Below are 17342 nucleotides of genomic sequence, written 5' to 3' on the forward strand. Positions count from 1 at the left end.
TTAACATCTTAACCACCAAGACAAAGCAGCTTTGCTACAAGGCATTTTTCTACAATGAAATGATTTAACAATAAATACTCCATGATTTCTTTCTAATATTTGAAAAGAGGAGGGAGAAAAAAATAAATGGAAACAAACAAATAAAAGTAGGACAGAAATTGAGTCTCTTGTAGGAGTGATAGTGAGAGGTATTAGCATGCTCCCAAAGGTTGCATACACCAAAATATTAAGCGTTTACAATATTTGGTTTGGAGTCATATGAAGCATTTTTCTATCTGGGTTCTATTTCTGAAGCATCAAGCTCATTCGCTGAGTACTGTGACCTGGTAGCTGACCAGTGCAGTTCCTTGGAACGGTTTTCCCCTACTAATGGTGGTGGAGCAGGATGGTCAAGCGTGGAAGAATAGCTGTTGAGCATGAAAGCCACGGATGACATTGTGGGTCTGTCAGCTGCATCTTCTTGAACGCATAGTAGGCCTACGTGAATGCATTTCAGAACTTCATTGCTTGGAAACATATTCCCCAAAGCCGAATCCACCAATTCTAATGGCCTATTTTCAGTCCACAGTTTCCAAGCCTTCAGTACCCGATATCCAAACAGAAAGCAGAACAACCAACAATGAGCTTCGCTTTGCGGTATGACTACTAGAAGAAACAAATAATTGAGTATACATAAGCTTATTTAGGTGCATACTTACATAGCTTAGAAGATCATGAGAGGAATCAGTTAAATAAAAAGAGCTGTTCTTCTGGCCCCTCACAATTTCTAGTAACAGGACTCCGAAGCTGAAGACATCAGATTTTACAGAGAACAGTCCTTGCATAGCATACTCAGGAGACATGTATCCACTGAAACAGTTAAATCAGACAACAATGAAACTCAGAACAAAATTTCATATATAAAAATTTGACACTAAATTTAGTTGATGATTCATTGAAAGATGTAGTAAAAGGTTTGGCCTTACTATGTCCCTACAATTCTATTGGTATTGGCTCGAGTTTGATCTACATCGAACATTCTTGCCACACCAAAATCTGAAATTTTAGGATTCATCTTGTTATCCAACAACACATTGCTAGCTTTAATGTCCCTGTGGATTACGCGGAGCCTAGAATCTTCATGAAGATAGAGAATCCCACGAGCCACCCCTGAAATAATCTTGTAACGAGTATCCCAGTCTAGCTGTGTACGTCTGGTTGGATCTGCACCAAAATTATGGTGATTTTATATCAAAACTGAAACCAGTAATCAAAACCAAAATTAAGTTTTACATTGAAGAAAATCACTTGTAGAAGAGGAAGATTTTGCCCACCAAATAAGAATTTATCAAGGCTTGTGTTGGGGACAAATTCATATACGAGCAACCTTTCCTGTCCTTCAAAGCAACACCCCAAGAGTCTAACAAGATTCCTGTGTTGAAGTTTTGCCACTAATATGATCTCATTCTTGAATTCTTCAACACCTTGTCCAGAAGTTCTTGAGAGTCTTTTTACGGCTATTTCTTGTCCATCTCTCAACTTACCCTAAAAAAATAGAAATATGAACTATCAGAATCACTCTATCAGCACCTGGATACCTCACACTGGAGGGGCATGTCTCCATAAAATGCAATGGTTTTAATTTAAGAATAGTCCAAGAAGTCAATTTAGAAAGCTTAAGGCACACAATTACCTTGTAAACAGGACCAAATCCACCTTCCCCAAGTTTATTTGAATCTGCAAAGTCATCTGTTGCTGCTTTAATTGTGTTCAGATCAAATAGCAGGGATTCAATGCTCATTATCTCTGTGTCAACTGCACAAAAAAATGCAATAATGTCAGTGACATGTCTGTAGTTAACAGACTCTGTAACTCATCCACTACTGAACAATGCAGAAGCAGCATATGAGAATGGATATGTTTTGTATGCTTACCTCCACTTGCTTTCTTTGTCTTTCTCTTCAAGAGACAGTACCATAGAGCTATAAAGATCACCAGCAAAACAATTATGGGGATGACAATAGCCAGGGCAATTGTCAAAGTTTTCTTTCTGTTCCCTGCATGAATGAAAAGAGAAAAAACATTAGGTGAAGGAGAAAATGCTCTGTGGTTCTATGCATATCTAGCAGAACATGTCTCCAATTTTTGGAGGCAAGAAGGAAATGTAAGGTTGGCAGGAGATCAAGGGAAAGTTCAATGGAAAATTAGCAGGGCCTTTCTTTATCATTAGCTTCAAAACTTAGTTGCAGAAGTATATTTGTTAATTTTTGGTGCTTGATTATTATAACTTCGATGTTCTCATGTGTGTCAGTCTGTCATTGTAGTTTTCATCACATTCTTATTAGAAATCAGATTTTGTCATGTGACAGAAGACTGTGGCCATATTAATTTCTTAAAGAAACCATAGTTAGAGTTGGTATAAACACAAGTATGAAGTCTTTCTGTGATCAAGTAATCTAACATCTAGAGGCCACAATGTGTGGATAGAATTGCAGTTGAAGGCATAATCCTCTACAACTACTGCTCCATGCAGCCATCTTCTCCTATATGCAATTCCGGGTTGGGGTCTTCAAGAAGACTATTCTAAATTTGGCCAGGCTTGGGGCCTCAATTTGTGGCCTGATGTGTATGCAGCTCAGTTTATAAAGGTGAACAAAACCTGCCAGGTGCAACCACCTTATACAGGAACTTTATTGATAAGACCAGGAGAGCAACAAAATAGCTTAAGATGTGTGGGGGTTTTCAGTCTTATGCTGATATTTGAATGAAGAGCCCCACCATGAATGAAGCCTACAATATGCTAGTGGAAATTTGTAATTAGAGGTGGTAGTTCCTATCGGTGGGCTTTAATTGTGTTGTGTTAATATATCAACCCAAACTTGACACAAAAATAATTGTATGAAAAATATAAATCCAAATACTACTTGATTATTATATAGGTAATATGTCATGTGACTCATTTAATAATCATATCGAGTTAAATCTTCTATAAGTTATATATGATTAATATTTTCATTAAATATATTTATGACTCAATTAAAATATTTATTTAAAAATAAATTAAATAATTTAAAATTATAATTAAATTATTAAATATGTCAATTCAAAATAAATTTATTTTATATATACTAATCCAAAAATTATATATTTATAAGTCAACAACAAAGTAGGCCTAAACCAATCCAAATCTAAACTCGTGAAAAAGTTGGAGCAAAGTTGTGTTTTGCAAACATGAGAATTTTGATTTTTTAGGATGACAACAAAAGTGTTGTCATATTGAGTTTTCGATCAAAGTAATTTTTTTGTAAAAATAATTGTTAATGTAAACTTGTGTTCAAAATATTTATCAAAGTAGTGTGTTCCTGTAACACCAAATTTAATTTAATTTAATTTTTAATTTTAAAATCATAATGGGTAATTATAGTTTTATATGCTTAAAATAAAAAAAAGTCATGCAAATAAATATATCATAATAAAAATTAGATTGGTAAATAGTTTAGGACGAGATCTATTTGATTATTATTTTTTTTTTGAAAGGACTATTTTGGCATTGAACTGTCATGTTCTACTACACTTTCTAAACAAATAAGTTTGGCCAATCCCTAGTCTTATCATCAACGGATGCCCCTCTTAAATGAGTCATGTACGGAGAGACTTAGAGCCCAACACGTAGCAGAATCCCTCAAATGTTAGGGGCTACCACTTGACAGCTAGATCATGGTCAGTCCATTACAGCTAACCAAAGTATATCCTTACTCGCAACCTTTACTAATGACCTCCGATCTCCTTTCCAAACTGATAAGACTGGTCAACAATAAAGTCTCAACCTAACGCTGGTGAAGTAGATGAAGAATTATCAACAATTTAAGGGTAATGATATATGGGTCATCAGAAATGGTTACAAATTCTACATCACTTAGAAAAACAATCACAATCAAGAGGTTAAGCAGAGGGAGGGAAGGATTTGCTTCTTGTGTCAAAGCTTCAGATTTTTTTTTTCTAGGGTAAAAAGACCAAAAAATAATGGAAAATAAACAAAAAAATCAAGATGAACTGAAATGAACTTGTAAATTGTGATTACCCATCACCACACTGACCTTTAGTTGTGGCTGTTGGGGCTGTAGTGGTAGAATTCTTCCCATCAACCATGGCATTTGCAGGTGGAGGGGATGTAGCAGCGGTTGAAGCACCCCTGAAGAAGGGATATACCTCATATCTCAGAATACAACTCTTGGAAATCACTTGGCCTCCTTGCTTTCCACTGCAGCAAGATGATAGTTTCTCTATTGAGCTCTCAAGACAATCATTACAATCCTCCTTGGACAAGTCTCTAGTGCACTGCACCAGCCCATATATCTTCTGAAGGCTTGAAACAACGGCCTCTCCGGTAGCAAACATCTGGCTAGAGGAAAATGCGGCCTCTGATGAAATGTTATCCATCAACTGTCCCAGTATGGTATTGAACCGAATTGGATCTGACGCACTAATGGTGTTCAGCAAAGACAATTCCTTCTTCAATGTTACAGAAGAGAAAAAATTCTGGCTGGAGTATCTTAGGAGGCATTCATCATACCATATTGTACCTTCTTTACTACTGTTGCAACGTTGTAATAGCTCTTGACTTGCTTCTTTGATGCAAATCTGGCAATCATTGCTTGTATCATCACCTCTGCAGAGAACTAGACCAAAAACTTCATCTGGGGTTTTGCCGGACGTTGTGTTGTAGAAGCCGGTGAGAGGGCCTTTGGTGGTCAGTGAAGAAAATAGACTATTGAGGTTAGTCTTGTAACTGTTACTGGCGATTTCAGAATGATTAGAACAGACGCTGTAGATGTAATCAGCCTTTGTGGGGCTGCAGAAACAGAGGAAAGAATAGAAGAACAGAAGAAGAGTAGAGGATTTCAGAACAGAGGAATTCATATTTGGGAGAGTGAGGAAGAAAGAGAGGCCAGATAACTGAAACCTTCAGACAATGAAATTTTCTTGAAAATTTCTATTGGTAGTTTGGAAGCTAAGCCTTATAAATGCACTTCTCGACTTGAATATCGGTGCTCTCTGTGCTGATGAGTTCTTCGTACTTTTGTAGTTGGGATCCAAACCTAATAAATTCTCCTTTTGACTTTCTAGTGAGAAAGCATGGTGGTATACGTCTCTGTTGGTTGATTTATATCATCAACAGCACAAGGCTTTAGTCTGTAGTTGGATAGAGAATCAAACAGAGCATGTCATGGGTGTTCTAATGATTCAGAAGGTGTGCTGCATCTTATTGGGGCATACTGAGAAGGGATATGTATCCATGCTTCAAGGATAGAAAAACACACCAAGAATGGACCATTCACCAGGAAATCATTAAATGCTCTATTACTAGTGATATGATCTCGTACATATTAGATATGAATGTGTATTTAACAATGGAACTGTCATCTGTTAACTAGCTGGAACAGCATGCTCCTATAAATCTCTTAGCTAGGTAGAAACACTGGTTGAAGATTTATCCGATGTGAGAAAGCCGGTTCGGTTCCGGTTGTTGAAGATTGATCAGAGATGAAAAATCTTCCCACAGAGAATGGGCGAGCTGCTGGTGTAGGAAGACTTGCTGTCTCACTTCCAAGCATGAGAACAACCGATGACATGGGGGGTCTATCATTGGGGTCTTCCTGAACACACAATAATGCGAAATGGATCCATCTGAGAGCCACACTTACAGGACAATTGTCAACTAAGTTCGGATCTATGAACTCAAGTCCCTTGCCTTCATTCCATAGCTGCCATGCCTGCTCAACATCATAATTCAGGAATTCATGAATGGGAAAAGAAAGTAACCTTATATCAAATTTGGGGAATATAGATGGTGGAGGAGAAACCTACATGTGATAGAAGGTTTTGGGAATGATCTGGGTGATGGAAGCCACTGTTCTTTTTCCCACTTAAAATTTCCAGTAATAGGACTCCAAAGCTGTAGGTATCAGACTTCATTGAAAATAGTCCCTCCATTGCATACTCTGGTGCCATGTACCCACTATTGGAAGACCAAATTTTGAGGAACAGTTCAGCTTCACATGGTGTAAAAAATAATGGAAGTGTGACAAAATTTCTCTATATGTATGTGCAGTTTTTCTTTTTTTCTTTTTGGTTTGACAGTTAAACACAGCATGGCAAGAGGAGATGACTTACAATGTACCGACAACTTTCTTTGTGTTAGCGTCAATCTGATTGCTGCCAAAAATCCTAGCAGTTCCAAAGTCTGAGATCTTTGGGTTCATCTCTTCATCCAACAAAACGTTGCTTGCTTTCAAATCCCTATGGATGATTTTGAGCCGGGAGTCCTCATGCAGATACAGAATCCCTCTTGCCATTCCACCAACAATGGCAGCGCGTTTGGCCCAGTCTAGTTGCCTACTTTTTATTGGATCTGTTTTTGTAAGAACATATGAAAAAATTTCAGGGGAAAATCTTATAATAATTTTGAGGTTTAGACCATTCTTGTGAAGGTTTTTCATGATACTCGAAGAGCAAAGTATTAGTAAGATGATGCTATATGTGTGTGGGAGAGAGACAGAGAGAGCAAACCAAATAAAAAGGCATCAAGACTAGTGTTGGCCATGTACTCGTAGACAAGGAGCTTTTCCTCTCTCTCTATGCAGCAACCCAGCAGCCTCACAAGATTCTTGTGTTGAAGTTTAACAATTAACATAACTTCATTCTTGAACTCTTCAAGACCTTGCCCTGATTTCCTTGAAAGCCTTTTGACTGCTATCTCCTTCCCATTAAGCAGCTTCCCCTAGAGCAATTTCACACTTTCTCAATCAAACAAGTAGTGGCCAAGCATTGCTCTATGTCATGAAATTAAGGTTCACAGAGTTTAATGTGCATATATATGGTAGTGTCTCTTTACACCTTTTTCTAAGGCAATTAAGATCATTCTTCACCTTGTAGACTGGGCCAAAACCTCCCTCTCCAAGCTTAGTGGCATCAGAAAAGTCGTTTGTAGCAGTCAATATAGTAGTTAAATTGAAGTAATGCAATTCCCCACTTTTATCTTGATCCCTTGCATGAATATGTCCCTCCATGAAGTGTGTGGCAGCAGTTGAATGATGTAAAAGAATTTCTTCACTTACGTGCTCCTCTGAGTAATAAAAAGACTAGGCTTCAACAGCCAAAAATGAAAAAGGAAAACGGTGTGTTGTTAACGCACAAGCTTAACCATATATACCTGGTTATCTCTTCCTTCTGAAGATTGCGCAATAAAGGTAGAAGCCCAAGAGAACTGCAGCTCCCGTAACTGTTGATACAGTGATGATCACTATATTGGTTGTGTTCTTTCCTCCCTTTCCTACCACTATATTATACATTACGATGGTAAATTTTCTTATAATTCTCAAACAAATTGGCAATAAAAGAATATTAGAGCACAGAAAAATTTATTGATTTATTTTACTTCATTTGAACCATGATCTGATATCCTCATTCAATGGAGATTAGATCATGTTTTTTTGTTGGTTTCTTGGTGTGACTGGGCCTAATGCACTTGACTTGCCACATGAGTAAGTAACTAGAGCATTGGTATTCCTATCTATAATCTACATCAACCATTTTCAAAGCTAAAATAATCTTTAAAACATAAGGGAGGCTAAATCTCCCCTAATTTTCTACCAAAAACCAAAATAGTCAGTAATTATAACATTTAACTCACCTGGGTTGTCATCAGGCATTGGCTGTGAAGCAGGGGTTGATGGAGCCAAAGGTTGCTGGTAAAAGAGGTATTGTTCATACCTCATATTGCAACTTGGGCCCATAATATTCCATCCTGTCTTCCCCTGGCAACACCCCTCAATCTCCTCTATCTGCTGCAGCAAACAGCTTCTGCATTCATCATTGCTTATATCTCTAGTACACTGCACCAACCCATATATATTCTGAGATGCATTATTCACAGCCTCTGCAACATCCGTCCCAAACATATTTTCCGAATTTGGAGCTTTTGACACTAAAGTATAGATCAAAGCTAGAGCTCCAACATCCCTTTCATCTGATGAACTATTGTTCCTAGTATTCCATAGTAAGAAGTATGGAGAAGTAGCTGCAATTCCAAAGAAGTTTTCACTAGAGTAGCGTAACTTGCATTCATCATACCATATAATTGCAGTTCTGTTAGACTGACATTGTTGTTGGACTTCTTGACTTGCAGTTCTCACACAATTCTGGCAGGTAGTAGCGTTAACATCGCCTCTGCAGAGATAGAGGCTGTATATTTGATTAGCAGAGTCATTGTAGAAGCTGTAGAGGGAAGCTTTAGAAGACAGAGAATCCAAGAGGGCAGCGAGATTATTTTCATAATTGGCGTTGTCCGTGGCATTATTTGGACGTGAACAACTGTGGGAAACATAGGTTGGTTGGGCATTGATGGAGCTAACAAGCCACAAAGTTGAGACTAAGAGCAACAGAAAGGCTCCAGCGCTGTTGATCTCAAACATTTCCATTCCTATGCTAAGCTTCTATCAATGGAAATTAGTCCAAGGGAGGCTTTGGAGATACTCTTATAGCTATTAATAATTGAACATTGTAATGGTGAAGGGATTAGAATTAGTCTCCTGGTACGTGTCAAAACTTGAAAACAATGGCTCCCCTCGATGATTATATTAATGAGAACTATTATATTATGAAGTTAGCACAACTACCATCCTACCAGCAGAGACCAGGTGTTTGAAGAATGTGAAAAGAAGAAATGTTTGAAGAAGGATTAAAAAAAAAAAAGGCGTCTAGAATGCCGCCTTCTAGGTATATACCATACAAGTAGTTCACTTCCCTCTGATGAGGTATGTCACTGTAAGAGCAATTGTAGACTTGGAACTTGGGAATTTGATTTTAGAAGGAAACTGAAGAATAATATGTCCGTCACCTGGAGAGACTGCATTCAATTTTAAAAGATTGGTGAACTTTTGATAATAAAATGACTGTGTACAAATTTTCTAGGAATTCCGCAATCGTGGACATTTGTTATTACTTCTACCATATATTCAACTATATATGTTCTATGAATCATAGCACTGAATGGCTGAATTGGTCTCATTTACAGAGAATTACCCTCTTATGGACCATCCAAAAGGAAAAGAGGGAAATTTTGCTGCCCATAAAACTGCAGCTGGTGGTTGGCTAAAAGAGGCTAACTGCTGGTAAAGAACTTGAGAACTTCTGGCAGAAATTAGACATAATCATTTGTGGTTTTCTCTTCCCTTCTTTGACTATGGGTAAGAGATGTATTTCTTTTTTTGACTGAGTCTGATGATAAATATGTTTGTTAAATAATCATGTCTTACAATGACCAGATTTCCCCAAAGAAATCATAATTTTGGGAAGGTGTTTGACCATTTCTTCAAGTGTTAATTTAAAAGAGATTTTAACAAAACCATAGGGAGTTGTTGAATATTAAAACAGAGAGAAGCAGAGAATGAAGAGGAAAGAATGAAGAGATCTTGTATATTTGAATTTGTGAATCACAGGGAGAAAAGCTAGACTTGCATCTCCAACTCCCCCTCGTCTTGATCTGTCATGAGAAAACCAGTGCTGGTCCCGGTTGTTGAAGATTGATCAGACATGAAATGTCTTCCCATAGAGAAGGGAGGTGCTGATGGTTGGGGAAGGTTCACTGATTTGCTTCCAAGCATGAGAGCAACTGATGACATGAGGGGTCTATCATTGGGTTCTTCCTGAACACACAACAAAGCAATATGGATCCATCTGAGTGCCTCGCTTACAGGACAAGTGTCAACTAAGTTCTGGTCTATAAACTCCAGTCCTTTGTCTTCATTCCATAGCCGCCATGCCTGTTCAACAGCAAAATTGATGAATTTACAAATGGGAATAGTAAAGGAACTTCTAATGTTTAAGCTCAGCACATAAGAGAAGAGAAAGATCTACATATGATAGAAGGCTTTGGGAATGGTCTGGGTTATGGAAGCCACTGTTCTTTCTTCCACTTAAGATTTCTAGCAACAGAACTCCAAAGCTGTAAGTATCAGACTTCACCGAAAATAATCCCTCCATTGCATACTCTGGTGCCATGTACCCACTATTGGAGAACAAATTTTGAGGTGCAGTTCAACTTTAAATCGTGTGAAGAAAAGTTAAAAAATTGGAAATGAATTGAAATTACTCAATAGTTAGAGAGAATGAGATGGCTTACAATGTACCAACAACTCTGCTGGTGTTGGCATCAATTTGATTTCGGCCAAAAATCCTTGCAGTACCAAAATCTGAGATCTTTGGGTTCATCTCTTCATCCAACAAAATATTGCTTGCTTTCAAGTCCCTGTGGATGATTTTGAGACGAGAGTCTTCATGCAGATAGAGAAGGCCCCTTGCTATTCCACCAACAATGGCTGCGCGCTTTGGCCAGTCCAGTTGTCTGCTCTTTGTAGGATCTGGCTTTGGGAGAAAAAGATGGGAAAATTTCTAAGGAAATCCCATAATGATTTCAATAGTTTCAATAGACAGAGTTTGAGAGAACAAACCAAACAAAAAGGAGTCGAGACTAGTGTTAGCCATGTATTCATAGACAAGGAGCTTTTCATCCCCCTCTGTGCAGTAACCCAACAGCCTCACAAGATTCTTGTGTTGAAGTTTAACAAGCAACATGACTTCATTCTCAAACTCTCCATGGCCTTGCCCTGATTTTGCCCAAAATCTTTTGACTGCTACTTCCTTTCCATTAAGCAGCTTACCCTGAGGTCATTTCAAGCTTTCTCAATGAAAGAAATTTTATCATATATGAATTAGCTACATGTCATGACAGTGAGGACCATGGGCAGTTTATTATGCAGATGCACACGGTAGAACCTTTTCAAGGCAGTTAAGATTGTGTCAATCAAATATCTGATTAGTCCGAGCCGCCCAATTTTCATGACAACATTTTTCTATATGTACAAAGAAATATGTGTATGACTTAACCTTGTAAACAGGGCCAAAACCTCCTTCTCCAAGCTTATTCTCATCAGAGAAACTGTTTGTGGCAGCCAGTATGGTAGTAAAATTGAAGTAATGCATCTCCCTGCTGTGGTCTTGATCCCTTGCGTGCATATGTGCCTCCATGCAGCAAGTTCCAGTTGTACCTTCCAAATCATTTAATAGAATTTCTACACCTGTTCCCTCCTCTGGGTAAGAAATAACGTCAAAATCTAATAGCAAATTTAACAGTGTCGTTGCTATCAACAGTTTAATTATATATACCTGGTATGTGCTTCCTTCTGATGATCGAACAATAAATGTAGAAACCGAAGAGAACCACAACTGCTGTACAAGTTGATACGGTTATAATTACAGTCTTTGTTATGGTCTTTCCTCCCTTTCCTGCCATTATATTATACAATTCATATAATTTTGAATTTGTTTATGATTCTCATACAAATCTCAAAGAATATAGGAGCATAGTCTATCTGAGGGGACCAAAAGAAGATGGTTTACTTTAAAAGATGTAGGAGTTTCTTGGGACTGGTTGGATTGTTGTTTGGGCAAAAAATTATCTAAGCATACTGTTTCGTCTGATTATTCTCTAATAACATTTGAGATAAGATGTTGAAATTTTGAGTGGTTAGTGTCAAAGAGATTGTCTTCAAACAGTTTGCGAAACTCATTCAAAGGCAAACCAAAATTTCCACAAAACTAAAATTACTTGTCTGGCCGCTGTTGACTGACCTTGGTCATCTTCAGGCGGCCCCTGCAAGGTAGTGACAACCAGGGAAGGCAGTAGCGATGGTGGTGGTGGTGGAGATGGAGCCAGAGTTTTGTGGTTGTAGAATTGGTGGTCTTCATACCTTACATAGCAACTTGGGCACATAATCTGCCATCCTCTCCTTCCGTTGCAACACTGGCTAATATTCTCCCTCAGCTGCGTTAAACAATTTCTGCATTCATCCCTGCCCATATCTCTACTACACTGCACCAACCCGTATCTATATCCACTGTCCAACTTTTTCTCTGACGTTTTAAACATATTCTCTGCATATGGAGCATTTGCCAGGAGCTCCGATATCATACCTACAGCCTCCCACGGCGGCTCTTCTCTGGAACTAGTGTTCTGGGCATTCCACATGAGCACCATCGGAGTGGTCTGCCCAATTCCAAAGAAATTGAGGTTAGAGTATCTTACTATGCATTCATCATACCAGATGATGGCTGTTTTATTGGACTGGCATCGCTTTTGAATTTCTTGACTAGCAGTTTTCACGCAATTCTGGCAAGTAGTAGCATCAACATCGCCTCTGCAGAGATAGAGGCTGTAGATTTGATTGAAGGTATCATTGTAGAAGCTGTTGGTGGAAGCTTTAGAAGATAGAGAATCCAAGAGGGAAGTGAGATTGTCTATGTAATTGGCGCTGTCTGAGTCATTGTCTGGACCTGAACAATCACAGTGGTTATAACTTGGTTGGCCATTGATGGAGATGATCGTCAGCAAAAAAGTTGAGATTGACAGCAATAGGAAGGCTCTGGTGTCTTGGGTATCAAACATTCCTGCTGCTACACTAGCTAGATATTCATCTATGTAATGGTAATGGTAATGGTAAATGGATTGTTGTATCCACCACTCTCTGCTAAACCATTCCAAGGTGCAAATGAGGATGTGATTGATCATATATAACAGGTAGAACTGCTTAGAGAACGGAAAAAGGGAAATGACTGAAGAAAAAAGAAACAATGACCAGTCCCTTTACTACCAGTGGTCCAACTTATAACCCCACAAATTAAATTCTATCTTTGAAATTTCACAAAAGAAGAATGTGTCAATTCCCAGTAGAGACTGAAACGTCGCTTAAGATGTTGTTATTCACAAATTTCTATGGCAATTGAATAATGCACATACACTGGAGGAACATGCAAGTCGTCTACGTTGTGATTATTTTCCAATAAAGCAATTCCTGGTCGTTGGTGCACTTTTCAACACACGTTTAATGGGCCTTGCCATTTGACTTTAAACACTCAAAGCAAGCTGTAACCGGGCCATGCCTCAAACTTTTTCTTGCCAGAAATGAGAAACGTGTTGTGCCTAAACAAAGTTAGTCCAAGAACACAGATAAAACAATCAACTTAAGGACACATGAGGTCTTAACATGGTTTGACCGATCATACTGACATCCATGGATGAGAGAGAATCTTTCCATTATACCATAAACTACTATAGAGGACAAAACCAAATATAAATATCCCATGTTTGTATCCACACCTTGAATCATGAGCCCCTTATTTCATCAGGTGTCTCTCGTTCTTTCTCATATTTTTATTCACCTCGTATAGTCTTTATAAGCCCATCTTTATCTCATAACCTTTTTCCCTTATGAATTATAATAGTTATAAAGATATTCCTAATAATTTGTTCAATTAGACAATCTAATATTACGACAATATATCAATTTAGGAAATATTTTCTAATATATTTTTTTACAAAAAGGGAATTTTTACTAATTAGAAATTTGAATCACTTTTCAATAGAATGAATTTGAAGATAATGCAGGTCAATCAAAGCAATGGATATGTAGCTATTTAGAATGATATTAGGTTTCATGATTATATGAGATCTCATCTACCAAGAAATGGTAAGAGGGAGTTTAAAAAATTAGTTAAATTTTCAAACATTACATGTTAATTAGATGTGTCCTTCAATAATTTACTGAATTAGATGTATCATTTTCAAGCGTTGAATATCACATGGCCTATCTTCTTTCTGTGTGAGCATTTTGTTGTAGTATGTGGCTCATATTTGAGTGAAAAGACATATGGAGAAAAAGTGGCAAATGCCGGAGAGAAGCGGTGTGATGGCATTTGCCATTTAGGTTTGTACTTCTTTTGTTGTGGGGCGAACCATAGGTTGGGGTTGCCTCTCACGGTATGGTTCAGGGGTATTTTTGAAATTTTCATTCTTAAGGGTTAATATAAATACTCTTTTATGTAACCCTAATTTGATACATAGTGAAAATCCTCTTTCCCTGTTCTTGTGGACTTAGGTAATTAGCCGAACCACGTTAAATCTTTGTGTTCTTCTTTCTCGTTTTTCTATTTTTTTCGCCATAAATCGTTGCACAGATTTCAACACATTCAAACATGTTAAGAAAGAAAGGAAAGAAAAATATAGGATATTAGTTCTTTTATCATATAAATTGTAGCAAAACAATTCTTTTAATTATAATCGTCATTTACAAACTATCGAGGATGTAGATCAGTAATTGTAGCCTCATCTACTGAGAATTGATCCAACTTGGTTCCTAAAGGCATGTCCAACTGGCTACTGTTATGGCTAAAAAATGCAGGATGTGAAGGTACCGGGAGACTTAGAGAGTGGCCATTAAGCATAAGAACAATAGAAGCCATGGTTGGTCTATCAACTTCCTTTTCTTGAACGCAGAGGAGCCCAATGTGGATACATTTCATTATTTCACTTGTTGTGTCATCCCTTAACATGGGATCTACTATATTGGTAGCTGTCCCTTCTTTCCAATTTTTCCAAGCCTACAAGAATACAACAATATGTTCAATATTGTAGACAAGGTTTTGTAATGTCTCAAATCTCACAAGCATTATTCACCAATACATCCATGCAAAAGAGAAATTCATCTATACTTACATAGCTCAGAAGGTCCTCAACATTTTCCCTGCGGCCAAAACGGTTATTCCTCTGACCGGTCACAATCTCCAAAACTAACACACCAAAGCTATAAACATCTGTCTTGACTGAGAAGTGACCGTGCATTGCATACTCTGGCGCCATATAGCCACTGCATATGATAGTCAATGACAATGATATGGAATTTCAGTAACAATGGAACTTTTTTTATAGTTGTAATCTTTATTGTTTAGCAGTTGAGGCAGAATGAAAAGATGAGGAGATGGCTTACAATGTACCAACAATTCTGTTGGTGCTAGCTTCAATTTGGTTGCTTCCAAAAATCCTGGCAGTGCCAAAGTCTGAGATCTTGGGGTTCATCTCATCATCCAACAAAACATTGCTTGCTTTCAAATCCCTATGGATGATTTTGAGCCTAGAATCCTCATGCAGATATAGAAGCCCCCTTGCTATGCCACCAATAATGGCTGCCCGCTTAGCCCAGTCTAGTTGCTTTTTTTTTGTTGGATCTGTCTTGGTGAAAACAACATGAAAATTTTCAATTGAGATTTGCAGAAGAAAAAGCATGTTAATGAGAAGAGCATGCAAGAGCAAAGCAATAAATCAACCATCAATAACTCAAATTTCAAGGATTCATATGAGTCCATGACATTGGTGTTAAGACCTTGTGAAGGTTTTCATGAGATTAGATAGGACAGTGATGCTATTCAAGCCAAGACTCTTATAACTCTTCAATTGAAAGAAGGAGAGGGAACGGACCAAACAAAAAGGCGTCTAGACTCGTGTTGGCCATGTACTCGTAGACTAGAAGCTTTTCATCTCCTTCTATGCAGCAACCCAACAGCCTCACAAGATTTTTGTGTTGAAGTTTAACAATTACCATAACTTCATTTCTGAACTCTTCAATCCCTTGCCCTGATTTTGCTGAAAGCCTTTTAACTGCTATTTCTTTGCCATTAGGCAGAGTGCCCTGCAGTCATTCAAGCTTTCTCAATCAGAATATGAACAAATCATACACTAATGGCCGTGACTGCTGCTATATCCCACAAAAGCAAGATGTAAAGACAGTGAATTCAACTTCCATAACATTATTTTTGTGAGTATAAACTTAGTGAAAGATTTTATATTTCTTAACCTTGTAAACAGGGCCAAAACCTCCTTGTCCAAGCTTATTAGCCTCATAGAAATTGTTTGTAGCCGTCAGAATAGTGGTTAAATTGAAGTAATACATTTCTCCACTGTCCTCCTCACCCCTTGCTTGCATATTTCCCTCCCTGAATTTTGTTTTGCCAGTTGGACGTTTCAAATCTTTGAATAAAATATCTTCCCTAGATTTCTCCCCTGAGTAGGTAACAAGATTAAGATTTAATGGCACAAGTTAACCTATGTGGTCATTGAATTACAGGCGTTATAATATGTATATATACCTCCTCTGCTCTTCCTTCTGAAAACTGAATAGTAAATGTAGCAACCCAAAAGAATTACTACTACCATAAATGCTGACACGGTACCAATTACAATCTTTGTTGTGCGCTTTCCTCCTTTTCCTGCAATCATGTAATACAATTATAAATTTGATTATGATTCTAAAGCAAAGTATCAATTAAAGAAGACAGGAGCATGTCCAAAGCGATGATACTTTTTTACATCATTTAGAGGGAGATCATTGTGACTCGCCCCAGAAAATTGATCACTCCCCATACAAGTGAATAAACCAGCATAGCAAAATAATTACCAAAATTTCATTACTTCCCAAGACTAGATCTGCCTTTTTCATAAATAAGACAAAACAGAGAACATACTTCATGTGGTTGGGCCTTGGAGTTGTGCTATTTTTTGGTGCGTAGCACGATGACTTCAGAGTGTGATAAATTTCTCAATGATTATAACATCAACTTACCTGAAGTGTGCAAGGGTGGATTAGCCAGAGATTGCTGGTAGAAAGGCCTTTGGTCGTATCTTAAATGACAACTTGGGCTCATAGTACGCCACCCCAACCTCTCTCGGCAGCATTCTTCAATGTTCTTCAGCAGCTTCACTAAACAATCTTTGCATGAAACATTATTGATATCTCCTGTACACTGAACCAGCCCATATATCTTCCAAGAAGAATTATCCATAGCCACTCCCTCCTTCGTGGCAAACATCATTTCTGAATTGGGAGCCTTTTCCACTAGCTCATAGATCAAAGCTAAAGCCCCAACACCAAGGCTTGGAGAGGATTCAGTACTGTTGTTGTTATTCCACATCAAGTACCCTGTATATGTCTCTGGAATTCCAAAGAAGTATTTATTAGAGTAACGTACCATGCAAGCATCAAACCATATGATCGCTGTTTTATTAAACCGGCATTGCTCTTGGATTTCTTGAGCTGCAGCTTTCACACAATTGTAGCAGGTGGTAGCGTTGATATCGCCTCTGCACTGGTAGAGGCTGTAGATTTGGTTAAAGGAGTCATTGTAGAATTTGTAGAGGGCAGCCTTAGGAGACAGAGAATCCAAGAGGGAAGAGAGATCAGTTTCAAAATTGGCATTTGCCGAGTCACCATCTTGGCCTTGACAGAGGTGGTAATCGTAGTTTGGTTGGGCATTGATGAAGCTGATAAGGCTGAAGATTGAGATTAAGATCAGCAACGGAAAGGTTCTGGTGTCTTGGATATCAAACATTCCTACTGTTATCCTTAGGTGAACGAAAATTTAAAGGACATACATGAAAGATAATTCTTAAAGCTAATTGCCTAATTGAAATGGTT

General features: G+C 38.0%; 3 protein-coding genes across 3 annotated transcripts; all 3 read right to left on the minus strand.

Moving 5' to 3' along the window:
• Positions 1-30: 30 nt before the first annotated feature.
• LOC117923774 (putative receptor-like protein kinase At4g00960) lies at positions 31-5118 on the minus strand. The gene is made up of 7 exons (XM_034842218.1): positions 4077-5118; positions 1914-2036; positions 1673-1794; positions 1314-1524; positions 966-1203; positions 699-849; positions 31-577 (listed from the first exon to the last, which is right to left on the minus strand). The coding sequence occupies exons 1-7, from the start codon at positions 4897-4899 to the stop codon at positions 272-274; spliced, it is 1974 nt and encodes a 657-aa protein (XP_034698109.1). The 5' UTR covers positions 4900-5118; the 3' UTR covers positions 31-271.
• A 222-nt stretch (positions 5119-5340) lies between these two features.
• Positions 5341-12679, minus strand: LOC117923197. Its single transcript, XM_034841427.1, has 13 exons — positions 11671-12679; positions 11206-11325; positions 10927-11129; positions 10491-10701; positions 10163-10400; positions 9898-10048; positions 9490-9803; positions 7673-8388; positions 6909-7105; positions 6550-6760; positions 6154-6391; positions 5848-5998; positions 5341-5753 (listed from the first exon to the last, which is right to left on the minus strand). The coding sequence occupies exons 1-13, from the start codon at positions 12605-12607 to the stop codon at positions 5442-5444; spliced, it is 3999 nt and encodes a 1332-aa protein (XP_034697318.1). The 5' UTR covers positions 12608-12679; the 3' UTR covers positions 5341-5441.
• Positions 12680-14163: 1484 nt separating this feature from the next.
• Positions 14164-17342, minus strand: LOC117923773 (putative receptor-like protein kinase At4g00960). The gene is made up of 7 exons (XM_034842217.1): positions 16491-17342; positions 16018-16137; positions 15726-15931; positions 15350-15560; positions 14862-15099; positions 14591-14741; positions 14164-14475 (listed from the first exon to the last, which is right to left on the minus strand). The coding sequence occupies exons 1-7, from the start codon at positions 17254-17256 to the stop codon at positions 14170-14172; spliced, it is 1998 nt and encodes a 665-aa protein (XP_034698108.1). The 5' UTR covers positions 17257-17342; the 3' UTR covers positions 14164-14169.

This window comes from Vitis riparia, chromosome 10, assembly GCF_004353265.1.
Source record: "Vitis riparia cultivar Riparia Gloire de Montpellier isolate 1030 chromosome 10, EGFV_Vit.rip_1.0, whole genome shotgun sequence".
Classification (NCBI taxonomy): domain Eukaryota; kingdom Viridiplantae; phylum Streptophyta; class Magnoliopsida; order Vitales; family Vitaceae; genus Vitis; species Vitis riparia.

Coding starts and splice junctions, on each gene's coding strand:
- LOC117923197 (XM_034841427.1), bottom strand. CDS start 12,607: ATGATCAATCACATCCTCATTTGCACCTTGGAATGGTTTAGCAGAGAG. Junction 11,326..11,670: donor GCCGCCTGAAGATGACCAAG/GTCAGTCAACAG, acceptor ATATAATGGCAG/GAAAGGGAGGAAAGACCATA. Junction 5,754..5,847: donor CCCAAAACCTTCTATCACAT/GTAGGTTTCTCC, acceptor GATGTTGAGCAG/GCATGGCAGCTATGGAATGA.
- LOC117923773 (XM_034842217.1), bottom strand. CDS start 17,256: ATGTTTGATATCCAAGACACCAGAACCTTTCCGTTGCTGATCTTAATC. Junction 16,138..16,490: donor TCCACCCTTGCACACTTCAG/GTAAGTTGATGT, acceptor ACATGATTGCAG/GAAAAGGAGGAAAGCGCACA. Junction 15,561..15,725: donor GTTTTGGCCCTGTTTACAAG/GTTAAGAAATAT, acceptor GAATGACTGCAG/GGCACTCTGCCTAATGGCAA.
- LOC117923774 (XM_034842218.1), bottom strand. CDS start 4,899: ATGAATTCCTCTGTTCTGAAATCCTCTACTCTTCTTCTGTTCTTCTAT. Junction 1,795..1,913: donor GACAAAGAAAGCAAGTGGAG/GTAAGCATACAA, acceptor TTTTTTGTGCAG/TTGACACAGAGATAATGAGC. Junction 1,525..1,672: donor GATTTGGTCCTGTTTACAAG/GTAATTGTGTGC, acceptor CTATTTTTTTAG/GGTAAGTTGAGAGATGGACA.